This window comes from Grus americana, chromosome 18 (assembly GCF_028858705.1).
Source record: "Grus americana isolate bGruAme1 chromosome 18, bGruAme1.mat, whole genome shotgun sequence".
Classification (NCBI taxonomy): domain Eukaryota; kingdom Metazoa; phylum Chordata; class Aves; order Gruiformes; family Gruidae; genus Grus; species Grus americana.
Window position 1 is genome coordinate 6,907,888 of NC_072869.1, and position 18,826 is coordinate 6,926,713.

The 18,826-nt window shown below is 40.8% G+C and overlaps 2 protein-coding genes across 6 annotated transcripts in view; one reads left to right on the plus strand and one right to left on the minus strand.

The window, feature by feature from the left end:
* The first annotated feature begins 216 nt into the window (after positions 1-216).
* On the plus strand, positions 217-11,012 carry ANKRD40 (ankyrin repeat domain 40). 2 transcript variants are annotated; one of them, XM_054846845.1, is made up of 6 exons: positions 217-409; positions 827-992; positions 4,357-4,505; positions 5,855-6,328; positions 7,228-7,409; positions 8,454-11,012. In XM_054846845.1, the coding sequence occupies exons 2-6, from the start codon at positions 940-942 to the stop codon at positions 8,592-8,594; spliced, it is 999 nt and encodes a 332-aa protein (XP_054702820.1). In that variant the 5' UTR covers positions 217-409; positions 827-939; the 3' UTR covers positions 8,595-11,012. The 2 variants fall into 2 exon arrangements, with proteins under 2 accessions (XP_054702820.1, XP_054702819.1); XM_054846844.1 differs by lacking the exons at positions 217-409; positions 827-992 and adding an exon at positions 1,023-1,367.
* A 719-nt stretch (positions 11,013-11,731) lies between these two features.
* Positions 11,732-18,826, minus strand: part of ABCC3 (ATP binding cassette subfamily C member 3) — a 49,832-nt gene continuing 42,737 nt past the window's right edge. For 3 of the 4 annotated variants that reach the window (XM_054846276.1, XM_054846275.1, XM_054846277.1), the window contains 8 exons: positions 17,975-18,174; positions 17,744-17,870; positions 16,848-16,949; positions 15,696-15,842; positions 14,591-14,749; positions 14,045-14,211; positions 12,815-13,009; positions 11,732-12,160 (listed from right to left, as the gene is read on the minus strand). In XM_054846276.1, coding sequence (XP_054702251.1) covers positions 12,052-12,160; positions 12,815-13,009; positions 14,045-14,211; positions 14,591-14,749; positions 15,696-15,842; positions 16,848-16,949; positions 17,744-17,870; positions 17,975-18,174 — 1,206 coding nt within the window. In that variant the 3' untranslated portion in view covers positions 11,732-12,051. Of the gene's footprint in view, positions 12,161-12,814; positions 13,010-14,044; positions 14,212-14,590; positions 14,750-15,695; positions 15,843-16,847; positions 16,950-17,743; positions 17,871-17,974; positions 18,175-18,826 lie in introns of those variants that run through there. The other variant, XR_008579717.1, reaches the window with a different exon arrangement.

Here is an 18,826-nt window from a genome sequence, read left to right on the forward strand (position 1 = left end):
TCGTTTTGTTGGGTGCTTTTCCCTTCCTAGATGTGACTTTGTCCTTCACTGAACTTCACATACCAATTTTCAACTATTGCCCAATTTCTCAAAATCATTTTGATCATCCTAAGTGCATGAAATTAAGTAAATTTTAAATTACATTTTTCCAAAGAGCTCGAAGTCTGTATTAGTGCTGATCCTGTAAAACCCACAGGACTCGCCGCAGCCTTGCTCAGAGTCACCGAAGGCTTCGTGCAATCTCTAGTGGTACCCGTGCATTTTCTTTTCGGAACTCCATCCGTGACACCGCCCTTACACAGCGCTGGAAGGCACCACAAAGTTCTTTCAAGCTTTGCAATTTTGTAATGACTTAACAACCCGCTGGAACTGTTGGAAGGGTGTAACTGAAATCAATGCAATGCAACTTGTATGAATTTTCGGTCTGAATATCCTGCAGTCTGGGGTTCAGGGGTGGTAGGGAGGTAGGTGTTTGCTTTAGAAAACTGGGCAGAACTGGGCTGTTTCAGCTTTTTGATGTTGCTCACACTGCATCAAGAAAGCAAACAGGTACGCTGGATCTTGACTGCTGCAGATTTCCCTGGCATGGTCACACAGAGCAGGCTAGGATAGAAATGGCTAGCTGGAGTTTGAAATTATTATTTTGCGTTTCTATAGTAATGAAATTTTTACCAGCTTGCTCTCTCTCCCATAACTTGGTTGAGGACAAATCCACAACGACCAAACCCAGCTTTTCAAAGCAAATAATGCAAATTACAGGAATTACCTGCAATCTTCCCAGTTGATTTGCAGGTAGGTGTTGATTATTTATTTATTTTTTTTTTAGGGATGAATTGATTTCGCTGAGAATGCACAAAGATGACGAGAATTTCCTAGACAGGACAACCGCGTGATTCTGGAGCCCGTAAGAACACCCAGCAGGGTAGGAGACGCTGCGTGATGCAGTTATCTGTGCACCGAGCGGTAACACCGCCGTGCCTCCGGGACTGCCGGTAAGTCCCCGGGGCCGTGACCCGCCGGCGCGGCTGCGAGCCGGAACCCGATGCCTGGGCCGAGGTTGTTACCGGTAATAGAGTCCCCCAGCGAAGCGCGGCCCGGGCCCATGCGGGGGTAACACTGGGCGCCGCTCTGCCGCCGGGACGCGCTGTGCCCGCCGTGGGTCCGCCGAGGCTGCTCGGTGCGTGGGAGATGAGAGCTCGCCCCGGCCTGGAGGCGGTCGGGGGCTGCGGCGAGATGGCGGCTCCGGCCGCCGAGCGGGAGCGGCAGGAGCGGCTGCGGGAGGCGGCGGCGCTGGGGGACGCGGAGGAGGTTCAGAGGCTGGTGGAGTTGGGGGTCAGCCTCAACTCCCAGAACGAAGTCAACGGCTGGTAAGGCTCCCTCCCGGGCCAGCCGGCCCCGCCGCCCTCACGGGGATTTCTCCTCCGGTTTTCCAGCGCTAGCGCTGCCGTGGGTTCGCTCTTCCACGTGAAATACAAATCAGTTTGAATTTAGAATGAGATGGAATGGTCGATCCGCTGCAAATGCTCCTCTGTGCAGATAGCTGAAACCGGTGGAGCTGATAACCGCAGTTCGAAACACGCGTCCCCATCCCAGCTCCCGTGGTGGTTGCGCAGGTTCGCCAGGTCACTGTTGTTACTGTATATTGCTTTTTTCTTTCCTTTTTCTTTTTTTTTTTTTTTCAGAAGGGCATGCTGGCAGCCTGAGACAGCACGGGCAGTCAGAGCGCAAACCTCAGCTTGCCAACACGTCTAACCAGAAATATTTTTTTATTCACTCCTAAATCAGGTTTGAAAATTACTTTCCCTTTCAATCAGGGAGCTTGCAGGCTGTTTCAGTGATATATAAATACTTTGGTTTTGACATCTCATTCAAATACCACCTGATGACACAAAACCCGAAACTTTTCTGTAATAGACGTTTGGACAAACGGGGCTCTGTCCATGAACACACACGCACACAACATGTTATTTGAAGCAGGATTTATAGGGAATGCTCAGGCATTTTTGCAGACTGTTTTCCATAAGTTCAATTCAATTTGTATGTACTGTGCTGTATTGTGCTTGAAGTTGTCATCAAAAATAGGAAGAATAAAATGATGAAAAGAGCTAGACTTTTAAAGATGAAAGCTCAATCAGCAATTTTGAGAAGTGTGGGACACTTGCAACTTGAGGTTCAAGGTGTGCTGATTAAAATTAGAACTTGTAAAAATGTAAGAGAATTGATGTATAACATGTTGAATCATTTTAGTGTCTAAGATAAACAGCTGCTTGTCATCAAAATGAGTTTGTATCTAAAACTAGAATTGATGAAAGAAATCTGTCATAAAATGTAATTATTTTTAAAAATAATGATCTGGTCATATTTAACTATGGTGATAAATGCTTCTTCACCATTATTTAAATTTGCTTGTAGAATTTACATTTCTCCAATGAGCTTCTTGGTATGTCTGATGCTAAGAGGTGCTGAGTACTTACGTTTTGATGCTGGTACCTTTCTGCATGAGACCACGATGGATCCCAAAATGAGGGCAATGCTATTGAGGCTGACTTACTTACCTTCTGTACAAACTAAACCTGCAGATTTTGCACTCAAAGCAAACACAGCCACACTGTCTGCGCTTTTTCCCCCACCACTTTGGTCCAAACTAGTTTATGACTCTGCAGTGCGCTACTTCTGAATTCATGCAGACTATTCACACTCATTTCACAAGGAGATATTTGCGAAAAGTCCAGAAAACACCGCACAGAAAAACTTGTCAGAGTTTCATGGAGCTTGTCTCAGATTCTCTGGGATCTTTGGTGTTAAAAATTCAGGAATACTCTCTTTTGCCAAAATGCTTTTATGCCATTTAAAAATAGCATTTTCTAGCTGGAACACACAGCCCAACCCTGGAGAGAGAATACGGGATTTTACACTGTTGTTAGCGATTTCACCTCTGAAACACAGATTTTGTAGCACCCTTCCTAGGGTGTCTATGAAGAAAAATATTATATATACATACACTTACATTCATGTCTCTTCAATTAGATCTAATTCTACATAACCTCTTGCTGCAGTGACTAGTCCCACTACCTTTAATTCAGAGATACCTTCTGCCATCAAAATACATTAATTTTAGTAAGAAGAAATTGTAGAATTGAGGCTTTTGTTTCTGGTAAGACAGGTTTAATTAAGTCAGAATATATAACAATGAATAAGGTTTTGCAAGTTACCTTGTCTTCTCTCAGTTTTGCCTGATTTATATCCCTCCAAAGATTAGACTATTTCTTTTCTCCCTTGCATTCTTTCACACAAGAAAATTTAAAAGAACAGAATTTTGTATATGAAGTTGGGAGTTACTGGTCAAGATTCAACTTTGCAGTCCAATGACTGTGTCTCTGAGAAAAAACAAAGTGGAAAAAGCTTTTTGGAGCTGGACTTTCAACTGAAACATTTTTTTTCCCCTTATAAGTTTGTTATTTATCTCTGCTTTATTTATTTAACTCTTAAAAAACAAGTAAACTCGGAGAAGGGTTGTGTTCATTTTTCCAAAGAGTTTCCTTCAAGCTAGAGAATTAAAACAAAAGAGAAAAGCTGGAGAAAGGTCAAATGTCACTAGAACCTGGGATGGGGAAGGATGGTAAGACTGTACAGCAAGTTAAAATGTGTGAGTTTACTAACTCTGTAATACTAAGCACTAAATAAGCTAAGTATCTTTTAGGATGTTTCTTTATTAGTCTCTCTAGGTCAACAACTGCAAATAATAATTACAAAAAATTGAAGAGAGGTTAGTTCTGTGCATCAGTTACAGATTGCAGAATACTAGTTGTCTGCAGATCAAAGCTTGGGAATTGCTGGTGCAGCGAATAGCAGCTGGGCAAAGAACTGTGCTTACAGACTATGCTTACGATATTTTAAACATCATTTACTTCCCAAAAAGTGCAAGTCACTGTGCTGACAGCATTAATTAAAGAGTAAAAAGATCATCCTAGAAAAGTATCCCTATTAGCTCACACACAAGTATTTTAAATACAACTTACTCTTTCAAAGATTAAAACAGCATACACAAGCCTTCTTTTTATATTTATTTTTTCCAGAAGAGTTAGTAGCCTAATAAATGACAAATGGAAAAGATCTTGAACTTTGAAAGTATTACTATGGTAACTTGGTATCAAGAGCATTAGAGCAAGGGAAAACTGCATCAGCAGGTGTCACTGCAGGCTCCAAAACCAGTGTAAATTGCCAAGGAAGATTGCAGTTAAAACCTTTTTTATGTGACACATGCATTAGGTCTTGTTCTTCTCATAGGCAGCAAGAATGAGTGGAAATTAATCTGCCCTAATTCAGTATTTAAGTGTTAACGTTTTCCATGTGCAGGACCTGTTTGCACTGGGCGTGTAAACGGAACCATGCTCCCGTGGTGGCTTACCTGCTGCACGCCGGTGCTGACAAGGAGATCCTCACGAAGAAAGGAGAGAGGCCGGCCCAATTAACGTCAAAGAGAGAGATAAGGAAGATGTTGGGAGGTAAACCTATTGGCTATGCGATACAATCGTCAAAGACTGTAGCAAAAGGCTGTTTAACGCGTGTATGTTCCCATCTTTATTTTTTTCATGTGAAGATAGGGGGTAAGAAGGGGTAAGATAGGACAAGGGGTAATGGGTTTAAGCTGAAGGAGGGTCGATTTAGATTAGATGTTAGAAAGAAATTCTTTAGAGTGGTGAGGCACTGGAACAGGTTGCCCAGAGAGGTTGTGGAGGCCCCATCCCTGGAAGCATTTAAGGCCAGGTTGGATGAGGCTTTGGGCAACGTGGTCTAGTGGAGGGTGTCCCTGCCCATGGCAGGGGGGTTGGAACTAGATGATCTTTAAGGTCCCTTCCAACCCAAACCATTCTATGATTCTATACCATGTTTAGATTTTGGTAATAACTGTGACTTGATTTCTAGAGTGTCTACTTGGTAAGAAATCAAAGTTTAAGAGAGGTTTACCAACAAATTCCATATCCAGCTAGCCAAACTTTTTTCTAAACACTGAAAAATTAGAAAACCTGTATTTTGAGAAATGCCATGATTGAACCAGTGACAGATAGATGCAGCTTCCTGTTTTCAAAACAACAGGAGAAAAACCTCTCAAATTTGTACAAAGCCGTTACATGAGCAACACCTCATTTTACCAATGTTCAGTGGAGCTTAAACAGTGTTGAATAGATTGAAAGTTAGGAGCCCAGAGAAACAGCTCATTAAAGGACAGTGGTAGAGCATTTTTATCATGGTTTGTAACTGTTGGAGCAGAGTAGACTTTGCTGCTAGAGGTGATAAGTAATTTGAAATGTGGTCAGTTAACAACCTCTTTCCTCCCCTTTGTATTCCCTTGTCTGGTTTTGTTTTCATTATTGTCTCCCAGCTGTTGAATTGGTAATGTTTCAGTTCTCCCAGTACTGCATGTTCTTTTCCCTTTATCCTTTGCCTTAATATCAAACAACAGATTACCCTTTGTTTTTCATTGCCTTATACATTATGAAGACGATAGCATTATACCACCAGAGACCATGTAACACCGTGCTGGCTATGGATTAAAACAAACCAAACCAGAAGTACTGCAGTATGTAGAAGGAAATTGCACCCCCAGAACTACTGGAATCAGACTCTGCTTTTGTGTTTACTGTATCGCAACACTTGAGCACAGTTCTGTTTACTGCAGAAAAAAAGGCACAGTGCTGCTTGATTCATCTTTTATCCTGTGATGCTTTTAACACTCCCCTCCCTCCCCCTAAAAAAAAAACCAGAAAAAAAGAAACCCCAAGAGTGCAATAGCAGTATTTCTCTTTTTTCTCTCAGATCAGTCTCAGAGAATGTTGTTTTGTTTGTTTTACAGTGGAAGATGATGAACTCCCAGACTTCACGAAAGATTCAGATCTGCCAATCATCCCTCATTACTTGGCTAACCCACCTTTCCCTTACATTTATAACACCATGAGCAACAGTATTGCAGAACCCTCTGTGAATGGGAGTATCTTGCACGTAGAATCCCAAGATACCGACTCTTCTTCCATACCTGATGTGGAGACTTACAGACGGGCACCGTTACAGCACGGGAACACTGCTCCCGAGGCAGCTGATAATGGAGGCAGGGGGTCGCTGCCCAGAGGCTGTACTGTGCCACCACACTCAAAACCCATCCTTCAGAGGGGTCCCATGTACCAGGGGTCTGTGTCCTGGAGCAGAACTCCCCCTTCGCCAGTCAGATCAAATCAGTCCATACCACAGCAAGAGAACGGCTCCTGCATAGGGCCTGTGCCAGCATTTCAGCCAGTTTTCTTCACAGGAGCTTTCCCGCTTAATATGCAAGGTAACTGTAAAAGTCTCTTCTTGCTTTGTCTTAGAACTTCTGTCATCTTGGACAGTGAAAACGGACTAATCAGGGTTACCTCTATTCACAGCATTTCTAGAGATTTTCGTGTTCCCATGCTTAGGCATTCAGGAAACATTTGAAGGGAATTAGAGGCAGATAGCCTGTTTCTGCTGGAACTGTTATTAAAATATTGGTGAAAACGTGCTGTTTGTCTCAAGTATTATAAAAACATACAGACACCAGGGTAATCCAATTCATTTGGAGTTTGGAGTAAGCTACTTAAGAGAAGACTGCGAGTATGCAGCCAGTGAGCTCAGGAGAGAACCTCATGTGGCTCAATCTGCAAAAGGACCCAAGACTTGAGGTGAACTATTACATGAGCTGCCATTTCTGTAGGGAAATTTTGACTGCCCAAAGAGGGAAATCTGGAATTTCAGTTCAGAATTTCATTCTTGAAATAAAACCTGTTGTGATGCCATAAATTAGGGAGGAGGAGTTAAAAGAATCCATTCAAATCATAGTGCCTGATGACCAAAAGAATCAAAAACGAGTAAAAGCAATCTTGGATTGTGCAGGAAATTGATAACCAGTATAATCTTCTGCTTTAAAAGTTAGCTTAAATCCAGCAAGATGAGTATTCACGCAAAGGTTCATACATGGATATATGCTGACTGTATTGGATTTGTGATAGTTTTTTCATGTAGGTTGATGAAAGTCAATCTCATGAAAATTGTGGTCATACAAGTCCAGTTGTTTGCTCTCTGAGGAGTCTTGTATTGTTACAAATGATACAAACAAGGTTAAGAGAACATAGAAATATTTGGAAGTTAGTATAGTGTTATCTTTTCCAATTATCTGTACATCTGCCTATTAATGTACCTTTTTGTTTCTAACAGAACTGGTGCTTAAAGTTAGAATACAAAACCCAAATCTTAGAGAAAATGACTTCATTGAAATTGAACTGGACAGACAAGAGCTGACCTATAAGGAACTGGTCCGAGTGAGTTGCCGTGAGCTGGGTGTTAACCCTGAGCATGTACAGAAGATCAGAAAATTACCAAATACAGTGTTAAGAAAGGTAAGAACTCTTAAGTTTTGAAGTGTAGTAACTATAAAAAAGATTTTTAAGTTACCATTGAAAAGGAATAATTTGTTGGTCACCTGCATAGGCCCATGTTGCAAAAAAACCTCAAACAAAACAGAAACCTCCCTTCAACTTCCAGCACTCAGGTTTTGGGTATTTTGGGTTTTTTTTGTTTTTTAGCAAAAAAGTTCTCAATTTTCATGATCATTTCCTTTCATAACCATTTGGTGTTGAGCGCAATTAATACCTGATTTCTATACTACACTCTTAAATTCAGTGCACTGCCACACCACTGTGACCTGTCATCAGGTTTTAAAAGGCCTGCGTTTTGCTAGTTGAGCAAGGACTGTACGCAGCCCCTTCACAAACTGCGGGGCATTTCAGGCTTATTCTGAGTGCGGGTCTCCGATTGTAACTGTGTTTTCACTCCAGTGACATTTACCTGTGCAGCAAACAGAGAGACCTGCTGACCTGTTTTACTGATTCACCATTGACCTTTCTTTCACTCTCAAATCTCCCTACAGCGTTGTTGGCATCAGTCGCGGAGCTAATCTGATTAGTGCTAGATTAATAGACTTCACTGTACCACATCTTCACTGACTGCAAGATGACTTATTCTTTGTTAGTCAAGAAGCGTAAAAAAAAAAACCAAACAAAAAACCAACCACCCAAAGACACAACAAAGACAAAACAAAGGGGAGAGGGAAGAATAACTCGGGAGCTTCTAAGGATTACCAAGGGGGGGGAAAAAGAGGAGTTGGGAGTGGCAAACAGTAGATCTTTACAAGAGTAAGTCCACTAATCACTTGCACTCACCGTCAGTATTGCATTCCTTCTAAAAATAGACTTAAGCAAGTAGCTGAATAGGATCCCAGAATAAATGTAAGATGCAACAGGATGTCTGCTTTCCGGTTTACTGTAAAGAATTGTCATATTTATGGATAAATACACACCTTGTGTTAGTACAAGCCTATTACTTACCTGTGCAAAATTGAACAGATGGTTTATCACCTAACAACTGACTGTATTTATTTAAAGGACAAAGATGTTGCAAGGCTACAGGATTTCCAAGAACTGGAGCTTGTTTTAACAGTAAGCGACAAAAACTTACTTTTCAGAGTCCCAGCGCTTTCTGAACGGAGTGGTTATAACAAGAAGGCATCAGAACTGACATATTAATCATTTAGAAGAATAAACCAAAAGATTTGTATCTCTTATTTTAAAATTATGTTTAAAATACAGTATCTATAAGGGCTAATGATATGGAAAAAAAAAAAATCTATTTTGTTAACCTGGACATAAACTAAAGATGTTATGCACAGTTACAGCCTCTAGTTAATCTAAGAGTAATGAGTCTGATATGAAAGTAGCTTAATGCAAAGGAAGTATGGGTAGAACTATCTGTTAATGCAACACTTTTCCTTACAAAAATCTTGAAATACTGTAGAGGTAGCAGCTCTCAGGGAAAGGCTTACCTTAAACTGTTTGAAGAATTTGTTTGCTATAAAATAGTAGAGGTACTTGAGCTAAAGAACCTGCCGTGAAACCCATTTAATAATCTGTACTGAGTCCATTACCATTAATGTTCACTTTTTAGCTCATATATTTTAAGTCATATCTTATTTAGAAGGAAAAAAACCAGAAGGGTTTAAATCTGTGGAAGAAGCACAAAACTATGTCTAGTTTAAATACTATCAAATGACTTATTACCTGTGATTTCTTAATCCCTGTTTACACTTTTCCCTATTTCTCAGGTTGAAAACAAAGTGATAGTAATTATCGAAATCGTAAATATGCTCTCAACCAAAATCCCTATTATTGCTGTCTGTCAATATACAGTATTGACATGTGCAATTTAAAAATACTATTTTTGTTTCCATATTGAAAACACATTTCTCCAATGCTGCTTTAATTTCCCCTTTTGAAAGCACAAAAATGGTTTGGTTTTGTTTTGTTTTTTTTTTTTTTTTTCCCTTTTTAACATTCCTGAGAAAGAGTGCATCTTGACACTTCAAAGTTGCCTGTGTAAAAAAATACTAGTGAAATGCCCAGGGTTTTCTGGGCTGATATTCAATCCTGATGTTCCTATGCAATGTATTTTCTTTTTTTTTTTTTTTTCAATGACTTGTGTTTACCCATGTTGCTTACTGAAAAAAAATCACTTTTCTTGTTCCTTTTAATAAAATTCAGAATTAGACTACTTTGCTATGAAATTCTGGAATAAATAAAAGTATTTAAGAGCTGAATTTTATCTTTTTTTTTTTTTTTTTTTTTTTTTTAAGATTTTTGTATTTACTCGGTCACCTGCATTTGAGGAAAAGTTCTAATCTGGTAGCCTAGCTGTAAAAGTACGTAGCATGAGTTAGATGAACAATCTGAAGTATGGGATAAAACAAGCAAACAGAATGCACCAAACCAGACTGAATTTCCCACTTTCTTCGTCTCCCTGTCTCTCCGCCTCGCCCCCCCCCAGTTTATTTGGAAACTACAGCAACCAAAGGATTTTATTGTCTTGCTGTCTGAAAATTTACAGCCTGAATTAGCTGTACATTGTATGTGGATCCGTAAACTGGATTTATGGAAGTACCAAGCTGTGAGCAGGGAGCCACCCAAATGAGCTGGAGGAAACGCTGAGGCAAGAACTGCCATGTAAGCTCTTACCGCTCCGGTACCTCCCTCTGATGGAGTAGGGTGTCCACCACAGCCCTCTCCCCTTTCTCAGGGGCTGTGGCAGGTAAAAAGTTGTCCGTTCTTGCCTGGCAGTCAGAGCAGGCACTTGTGTTACCACTAATTCAACAGGAACCGGGGCCCAAACGCACCCGGGCTCTCTTTCTCATCCTTGAGTAGTACTTGGTGCAAGGGAAGCAGCTCCAGCAGGAGTGACTGGGCACATGAGGGAGCCCTCTCCCAGTCTGCCTCGTAGTCAGATGTCCATGTTCACCTTGGAAGCACAGATCCACGCAAACACCCAACTTTCCTGTGTGCCAATTAGCTAGACTAAAACTCAGTCTCCTGAGGCTGACAGTAGAACATTTTGTCACAACAAAATAGCCTCTTCTGAAAAGCGTTGGAGGTGAAACATGGTCGAGTCTCCATTTTTTAATACCAAATCTCTGATGGTGTATTCACTTCTGTATAATGGAATAATAAAGCTGTTGTTCCTGGTATTGCACTTTGTCTATCACGTTCTCCTGGCACAGAACTGACAGGGTTTAGGCATCAGCTGTCTAAACCCCAGCTAAATGCATGAAGGTACCGGGCTCAACCAGTCCGACCTACTGGAGAAAAGCTCAGCGGTTGGGTCGATGACTTTGTTGTTACACTGATGATCTTGCAGAGATGCTGATCACTGTCTATGCATTCAGAGGAATATTTTTTTATACCTTAAGCAGTTTATACGTAGAAGATATATTAACACTGCTAACAATCTGATCCGTGCATAATCATTACATTACTGTGTATGATAAATAATTCATTACTTTGTGCTCTGCTGTAGGAAATGTTAATATCAAATGAATGCTTGGCTGCAGATTCTTGTTTCTATTTAAGAAGTATTATTTGTAACAATTAATAAATGATTATTTTTATCTTCTCAAAGTTTTTCTGAACTTTACTGAGGGAAAAACAGGAACCTTTCCTTGCTGGGTAGGTTTCTGGAGCGCTTGGTGGAGGAAGCAAACAACTAAAGCAAAAGACATTCTATCAGATTCTAGCAGCAAATATTGTTTAAACACAGTACTCCCCATATCTGAGGAGGCCTGGTTATCAGTAATAAGGTAGATATTTATTTCTACAAAACAAATCACATATTATTTCAGGTGATTAAGTGTTGAATGAGATAAATTATATACACATCTGCTCAGCATGCATGTTCACCTTAAGCAGAGAGTTACTCATAGATGACTTCATACATAGGAGAGAGACAGCAAAATGGTAACACTTCTGTGCCGAGCCTGTCCCTGCAGGCTTATGTGGCATCTACTAAACTGGTAGAAGTTGTGTAGTTAATGATTTATATTAAGCCATCTGTGGGTTTAATTTTAAATACACGCTTCTCATAATTCTTACGCTGAAGAGGAATTTTACAATGCTGGAGCTGCCCAGGGCAGGGATCCCAAAGGTCCTGGGATAGCTCACAGCCCTGGAGCCACAGCAGCCTCCCTCGTCCTGGGGAAATACCGAAAGGAATAGGTTGGAACCACGCAGAGATGACACACGATTTCACCCTTCTGCAGCTGAGTCACTGCTTAACTGGGCCTGTCTTTCCACTTCAAGACCAATGAAACCCTATACAGAAAACACACAAAACAGCTGGATTTTGTACCATTAATATAATTTACTAATTATAAACCTGAATACAGTACATGTTGCCCTGCATACATACATTTTCTTGGCAGAATGTTTGGCATTCTTTGGGAAAAAAAGCATGTAATAAAATACTTTATAGAAAATATTTAAAAATATAAAATTCACTTTCTGGTCCTTATAATTGTAAAATACTTTGTTCACATATCACAAGTTTAGTCTACTACAAAAACTGTTTTGTAAATTACAGTACATTCACAAGTCACTTTTGTGGCAAGTCAGTAATATTAAAAAAAACAAACCCAAACCAAACCCCCAAGGGGTTGTCTTTTCATGCTAGTCCAGCATCTTTGGCCATACTGTAGAAAATACCCTTTGATGCTATAAGGCTTGTGGGTGTATCGAATTCAGCGATGGTTCCATTGTCTAGAACAAGAACCCTGTGCAAAACACAAGATGGTGGGGGGGGGGGGGAAGATATGTCAGAGAATTCCTCACAAGAAATGCGATACCCCTTTTTATCACAAAGCAAACTGTCTAATCTTTTGCCTTGCCTTTGTTTTGCTCAATTATTTTCATATCTTGAAACACAACAGATGATAAACATTCTCCTCGAGCTACTGTTTGATTTAAAAAGGCACAGGACAGTCACTATCTCGCAGGGGGCATAAGTGGGGAAGCGTCATACTGGTTCTGGAATTGAAAATACACTACCAGAAAGCCAAGGAGATAAAAGCTTATGAAGTATTGTAACATATTTTTAAGTAATTAATGCGCCATGATGTTAGTGAAAGAGTTAGAGCAGCTGCTAGTTAAAAAAGGATCCCTAAGCTTGCTGACAGTGCCATTAATGCAATTCGTAGCATCTCTTGCGCAGCTCTGCCTAGCGACTATGGAACCTGTTTCTTACGCCAACAGAAGCAAAGTCGGGTCTGGATATTCAAGGATTATATGGCTTAAACATCATTGTTGACATACATACATTGCTTGCATCAGTGTGACTACCTAGAGACAAACCAGACCCTTTTAAGAGCTGCTCCACATGCCCAGTAAAGCGGTGAGCCCTGCCCCCAGCTCCACTGAGATACTTTTACCTTGTGTAATCCATGATGGTGTTCAGCCTGTGCGCTATTGTCAGCACTGTGCAGTCTTCAAACTGGGTCCTAATTGTCATCTGGATAAGATCATCCGTCTCGAGATCGATAGCTGCCGTTGCTTCGTCAAGGATCAAGATTCTGGTCTTGCGAAGCAGTGCTCTTGCCAGACAGACAAGTTGTCTTTGGCCAACGCTGCGAATGGAGACAGGGCTTTCACAAATGAGGCCCCACTGCCCTTAGCTCTCCACAGCTCAGAATCACTCGTGCTAGAGCAGATTACTCATTAGGTAAAGTTATTGAACAAAAAAAAAAAAAAAAAAATAGTATTCAGCAAACAGCCTGGTCTGTCAGCCCTGGAGCTAATAAATATGCGTTGCACCATTACTCGGCTAGTTTTAGCACATGGGTTCACTTACTGCTTGACCCAGTGCTGACAGACCAAATGCTGCCTTTCTATCTCTGTGACAAAAGCCAGGGGAACTAATGATTACAGTGCTTTTCAGAAACACACACAGTTGTAACAACACTCAGCATGTGCAAACAAAAAAAAAAAAGAAAATAGAAGAGGAAAAAAAAAAAAAAAGAAAAAACATGTTCTGAGGCTGCAAGTCCTTTCTACCCTAAAAAAACCCCCAAAACCTGGGCAGCCTACAGCTCCTACCCTGCCATAACAGCACCCCAGACAAAGCCTCTGTCTTTGCAGGATGAGGAAGGAGATGAACATTCATCACATACATAATCTGGTCACACCACAGGTTCAGAAGCCAACACAGCATATCAAAGCATGATGTTTTATCATCCCCATTCATGTCTTCACAGGTCTTCCAAATAATAATGGAAAAAAACATTGCTGAAGTGTCAGCTTAGGCAGAGGACTTAGCACAGCAGTTATCTATGTTATCATGCCATTTCCCTTCCCTACCAAACCATGTTTCAGGGACTGCCTATTCCTAAGACCCTGTCATCCTGAAACATCTTTCTTTACTGATAAGACAGGATTTTGGTGTGGAAGAAATCCTTCCCAGCAGCAAAGAAGAACCAGGTCATTGGCAGCAGAGACAGAACAGCAGGCAAATGTTTGAGCCTTCTGGGTTTTCTTGAACTAGGAGTAGAAGGCTAAATCATTTTACCCACAACAGACTACAGAGTAAACCTGTGCTCAGGTGCTACTCACCGTTATGGCTGAATGAAAGCTCAGTGTATGTTTCTAATCCAAGCATTCCTTACCTAAGATTTTCTCCCCCTTCTGAGCATTCGTAGTCCAACATGGATGGCTGACTGCTGACAAACCTCTTCAGATGAGACAGTTCAAGAGCTTTCCATATTTCTTCATCTGAATACTTATTAAATGGATCCAGATTCATCCTCAATGTTCCAGAAAAGAGAACAGGATCCTGGATATAAAACCAACTTTCATTAGACAAGTGCTTTAGCTGTTTTAAGTAGAGATATTAAAATATGAGTTATTGCTTTGAAGTCTCCATTGCACTGCAGGTAGGCCACCTCCTAATCCTATCCACTCTGAAAAGACATTACGTTATGCACACTGAAAACTCAAGTTACAAATGTAAAGAAGTTTTATCCTAAATCCTCTTTTATGACCCAGCATCAGCTTATAAGGTGGCAGAACAAGACCAGAAAAACAAACTATTTTTACTTTAGGTGAAATGATTTTGAGTGTTACAAAGCATTTTTCTCTGTGGATAAACCATTATTGATGGTTTGCTAAGCTGTTAAAGATCCTTCCTTTACTGAGATACACAGAAACTGTACCTGAGGAATAATTGTTAGCCGTGATCGAAGGTCATGGAGACCAATCTCTGAAATTTTCACACCATCAATTTTAATTTCCCCTTTTACAGCTTCCAGGATCCTAAAGAGACAGAGCGTCATGGAGGACTTCCCTGCTCCAGTTCTGCCAACAATCCCAATCTACAACAAATTGCAGGTTTAACAACAAAGCATAGAGTTAAAACCAAAACAAAACTCAACAAAAAACCCCACAAAACCCCCCCCCAAAAAACCCCACCACCAAAAAATCCCCAAGATTCCTTTAAGAGGTTTGACACGAGATCTGAATCTAAGAACAAATCTAAGAACATCCTTCCCTAGAAACCCCTGTCATAGACTGCAGTGTATATATTGCTATTCCTGTAAATTGAATGATACTGCATGGAAATATGTAGGATGGCTCTAGGCCTACGTGCATAACTTTGGGTGATCAGCTGCAGTACTCATGTTAGGAGTCCTATCACTCAAGGCCAAGAAATAAAAGCTTTTCAGAGGGCAGTTTACACTTTATGGTAAGCACCTGTATCTCCATTCCAGAAGGCGGTTGTCATCCTGTCTGCTTAGTATAAGGATAATTCTCTTCTCTCTTAATAACAGCCTGTTAAGTGGAGGACTTTTCCATGCTAATTGTTCTGTCACCAGCATGCAAAACCCGGAACTTTCAACTGAAGCATGAAGAAATGAATCTCCCAGAACAAAGACAATTTCCTGACTAAGGAAGCAAAGAATGTCATTTCCTTCCATGCTAAAAATTTCACAGGGAAAGCCAGAGAGCGGAGAAAGCTGGAATTCCTTCTCCCATCTGCACTGCTTCAGAAAAGTGTTCTTGTCACTGAATTTTTTGTCACTTGCGCTAGTGCCTCCTACATGGTGTACAGTAGTAGCCTGTTGCCAACCTAACTTGGAAAGTCCACAAAGTCCCATGCAATTGTCTGACTGCTTCCAGCCTGGAGGATGCTGGCACACCAACAGCATGGTTGGCACCATGTAGGTCTCCACAGGCCTTGTAGACCCTGCCCTCTTCTCCATGGTTGTCCCTGGAGGCCCAGAGCAAAGTTCTAGCAAAGACATACAGCTGGTAACTCACCTTTTCTCCACCCTGCACTTGGAGGTTTAGACCCTTTAGCACTAGATCCAGGCCTTTTCTGTACCTCACTGAATAATTCACAAACTCCAGCTCTCCCTTGGATGGCCAGTCTTCTGGGGGACTCTTGCCCTCAATGATCCAGGGAGCCTAAGGAAAACAGGAGCCAGAGAAGCCTCATATAGGTTTAAGAAAAAAATAATTCAAACTCAGATACAAACATTAACATTTGAGGGTCATTGGAAATATATCTGATAAATCAAATCTCCATTATCAAATAAATTTAAAATAATGGGGGCAAACATGGGTTCCTAACTATCCTCCCATTTTGGTCTTTGTTGTTGAGTTTAGAGGGAAAAAAGTCTGAGCATATCGGGCCAAATCCTCAATGGATATAAATTAACATTTTTTGCCATTAACTTTAATACAACACTGCCTGTTTCATGACAGCTCAAGCTCTGGCTTATAACATGTATCATGCATCTTTTCCAGCTTCCTTTTAGCTTCTAGATTAAATACTTGATCTCCAGAACCATACACTGCAGCTCTCCTCAGATCCTCCATTTGCTTATTCTTAGTCTCCCATCATGTGCATGTCCGCAGAGCGGCGGATTTCCCAGCATAGCTCCATCTGCCACCTTTAAAAGTATCTGGCAACAACGGTAGATGATTGGATGATTTTCCTGGATTAGGCAGTACTGTGTTCCTAGAGATGTTCTTCTCTCATGGGAGACAAGAACTGATTAAGCTGATTAAATAGAAATACTACTGAAAACCTGTGCATAGCCTGATAATTGCACTGCAGCTGTGCTCACTAGCAGGATCGCAGCACCATCCATGCAGGTAGGACTGTGCATCAAATACTTCAAACCCAATGGGAGCAATATTCTGATAGTGAAACTCAACTCTGTTGTGCTACAGCCTCTCACAGTAACAGAAAATGAGATGCTAAGCACAGGCTGCACAACGGCTGTAATAATTTGGAGCTGTGATAGCATAAACTACAGTTCAGAGTGTGACATTTGTTCAGGTTAAATGATTAACACTCTCAGAGCAGGAACTGTCTCTCAAGAGTCTAAAGAAAAACCATGTAAATGCATGCATTAAAATTTTGCCACGCTTGTTGGTGAGCACGCTTGACGCTTGGTAGCTGACCTCTGTTTCAGTCTCTGAATACTCTTTTATTCTTTCAACAGCCACAATGTTAGTTTCAAGTTCAGAAGTCATTCGGACCATCCAATTCAGAGACAAGGTCACCTTGGAGAAGACAAGAAACAAAATATCACTATCAGAGGAACAACAGATTTAATAACAACAACAACAAAACCAGACACTGCTATTAAGACATGGATTCATATTAATATTACAAGTGGAATAATTACCTTTGCATTTACATTAATACAGTTATTGGGACAAGAAGTCTACATAATCAGGTGCTTATGTGAAGAAGCATACGCCTCCCAGGGTGATTTAATAAACGGCCCTCTGAAAAAAGTTGGTTGGAAGCCATTCCCCTAAGTCACGGGTCTCGCTGGAAAACCACTAACAGCAATCCTGCACGCTCACAGTATCTAAAAAGCTTCCAGCAAGAGTGAGGCCATTAAATCTGCTAAACTGTCCACAGCTTGGGTGAGTACACTTTATCTTGCCTATTTATGAATCCTATTGACCTGCCTGTGATTACCTGGCCACACAGATGTGCTACGTAGCAGGCAAGATGCAGGACACGTTAAGCCCGTGCTGCTCAAATGACCTGTTCTTGGCGGGTGCACCTGACACTTCCTGAGCTTCCTGCACGCTGCCACTGGGGATACTGGGGTGCAGCACAACCTCAGTGCTCCTGAAGTGCCCTGAAGTCCTACTGCATGTGAGCTTGCTGATGGTCTGTCAGCATTCAGTGTAAATCTCTACTGTTTCCACACATCCCACAATTCGTTTTTAGTATTTCCTTATTAACTTCAGCTTTAATAAGCACTTAAATTATTGCTAATATATCCATATCGTCTACAAAAATGCAAACCCATCAATGAACAGAAAGCTATAATACATACCTGTAATGCATAAGATACTGAAAGTCCTACCAAGCCAGGATTTAGGCTGTTTTTACCAATCACAGCAAAAAGGGCAGCAAAAAGGACGATACAATTCCCCACAAATTCAACTCGAACACCCAGCCACCTAGTAGAAAGGCAGACATAAGTAGAGCGGTAAATGGTTGCTTGGACCCATTACGCAAACACAGGACTACCTAAGTGGAAACAAGAAGTTATATGGCTTTTTACCTGTTTGAGACTATGCCAGGATAGTAACTCTTCTGATTTTCATCCATCTTCAGATCACTGATGTCCACAAAGGACTTCACTCTTCTATAGGCCCTGATGACACTGGCCCCCGACACTGTTTCTGAGAAGTGGGAGTAGATGGGAGATCTGCTTACAGACTCCAGACGCTTCAGCTGGCGGGAGGTAGCTACATAGAATCGCTGCCAGTTTTGGGAGAAAATTGAAGGTTACATGAAATACTTTTTTCTGTTTTAATTAAAGAGTGAAGAATTTTTTAGGTTAAAGATTTAAAGGAGATTGCGACTGATGCACTTCAACCCTCCAAAATATTCTCTATAATTAAGAAGAATTTTAAGAAAGTTATCTTTATTCATTCCACAACAGAGTATTGGGTAACTGCAATTTCTATAGACTGCAAGTTGAATTTTCCTACATCCCTTTAAATTTAGTTGATATAGTCTAACAAAATGAATCCATTTGTAGGAGCCTCATCTTCCAAGAAAATGAAACATGAACTTGCACCTCCATTATCAGGTATCTATTTACAGTCTATAACATAAGCTTCATTTTTGCTCATAAGTCAATAAAATTGATGCTTTCTATTTTCAACGTTTTAACTCCTCTCTGCCTTAAAAAAACTTGTCAATATGTCAAATACATACACACTTCAATATATTAAAGTGCACCGCAGCTCTATCTCTAGCAGTGGGCTTATTTGTTACTACTTAAAAGCAAAAAAAAAAAAAAAAAAAGGTTATGCCTATTTATTTCATGACCACATCTCACAGGACATTTCTTTTCCTGATAGAAGTAAATAATGTTGTGTTTACATAAACACGTAGTTACTTCAGA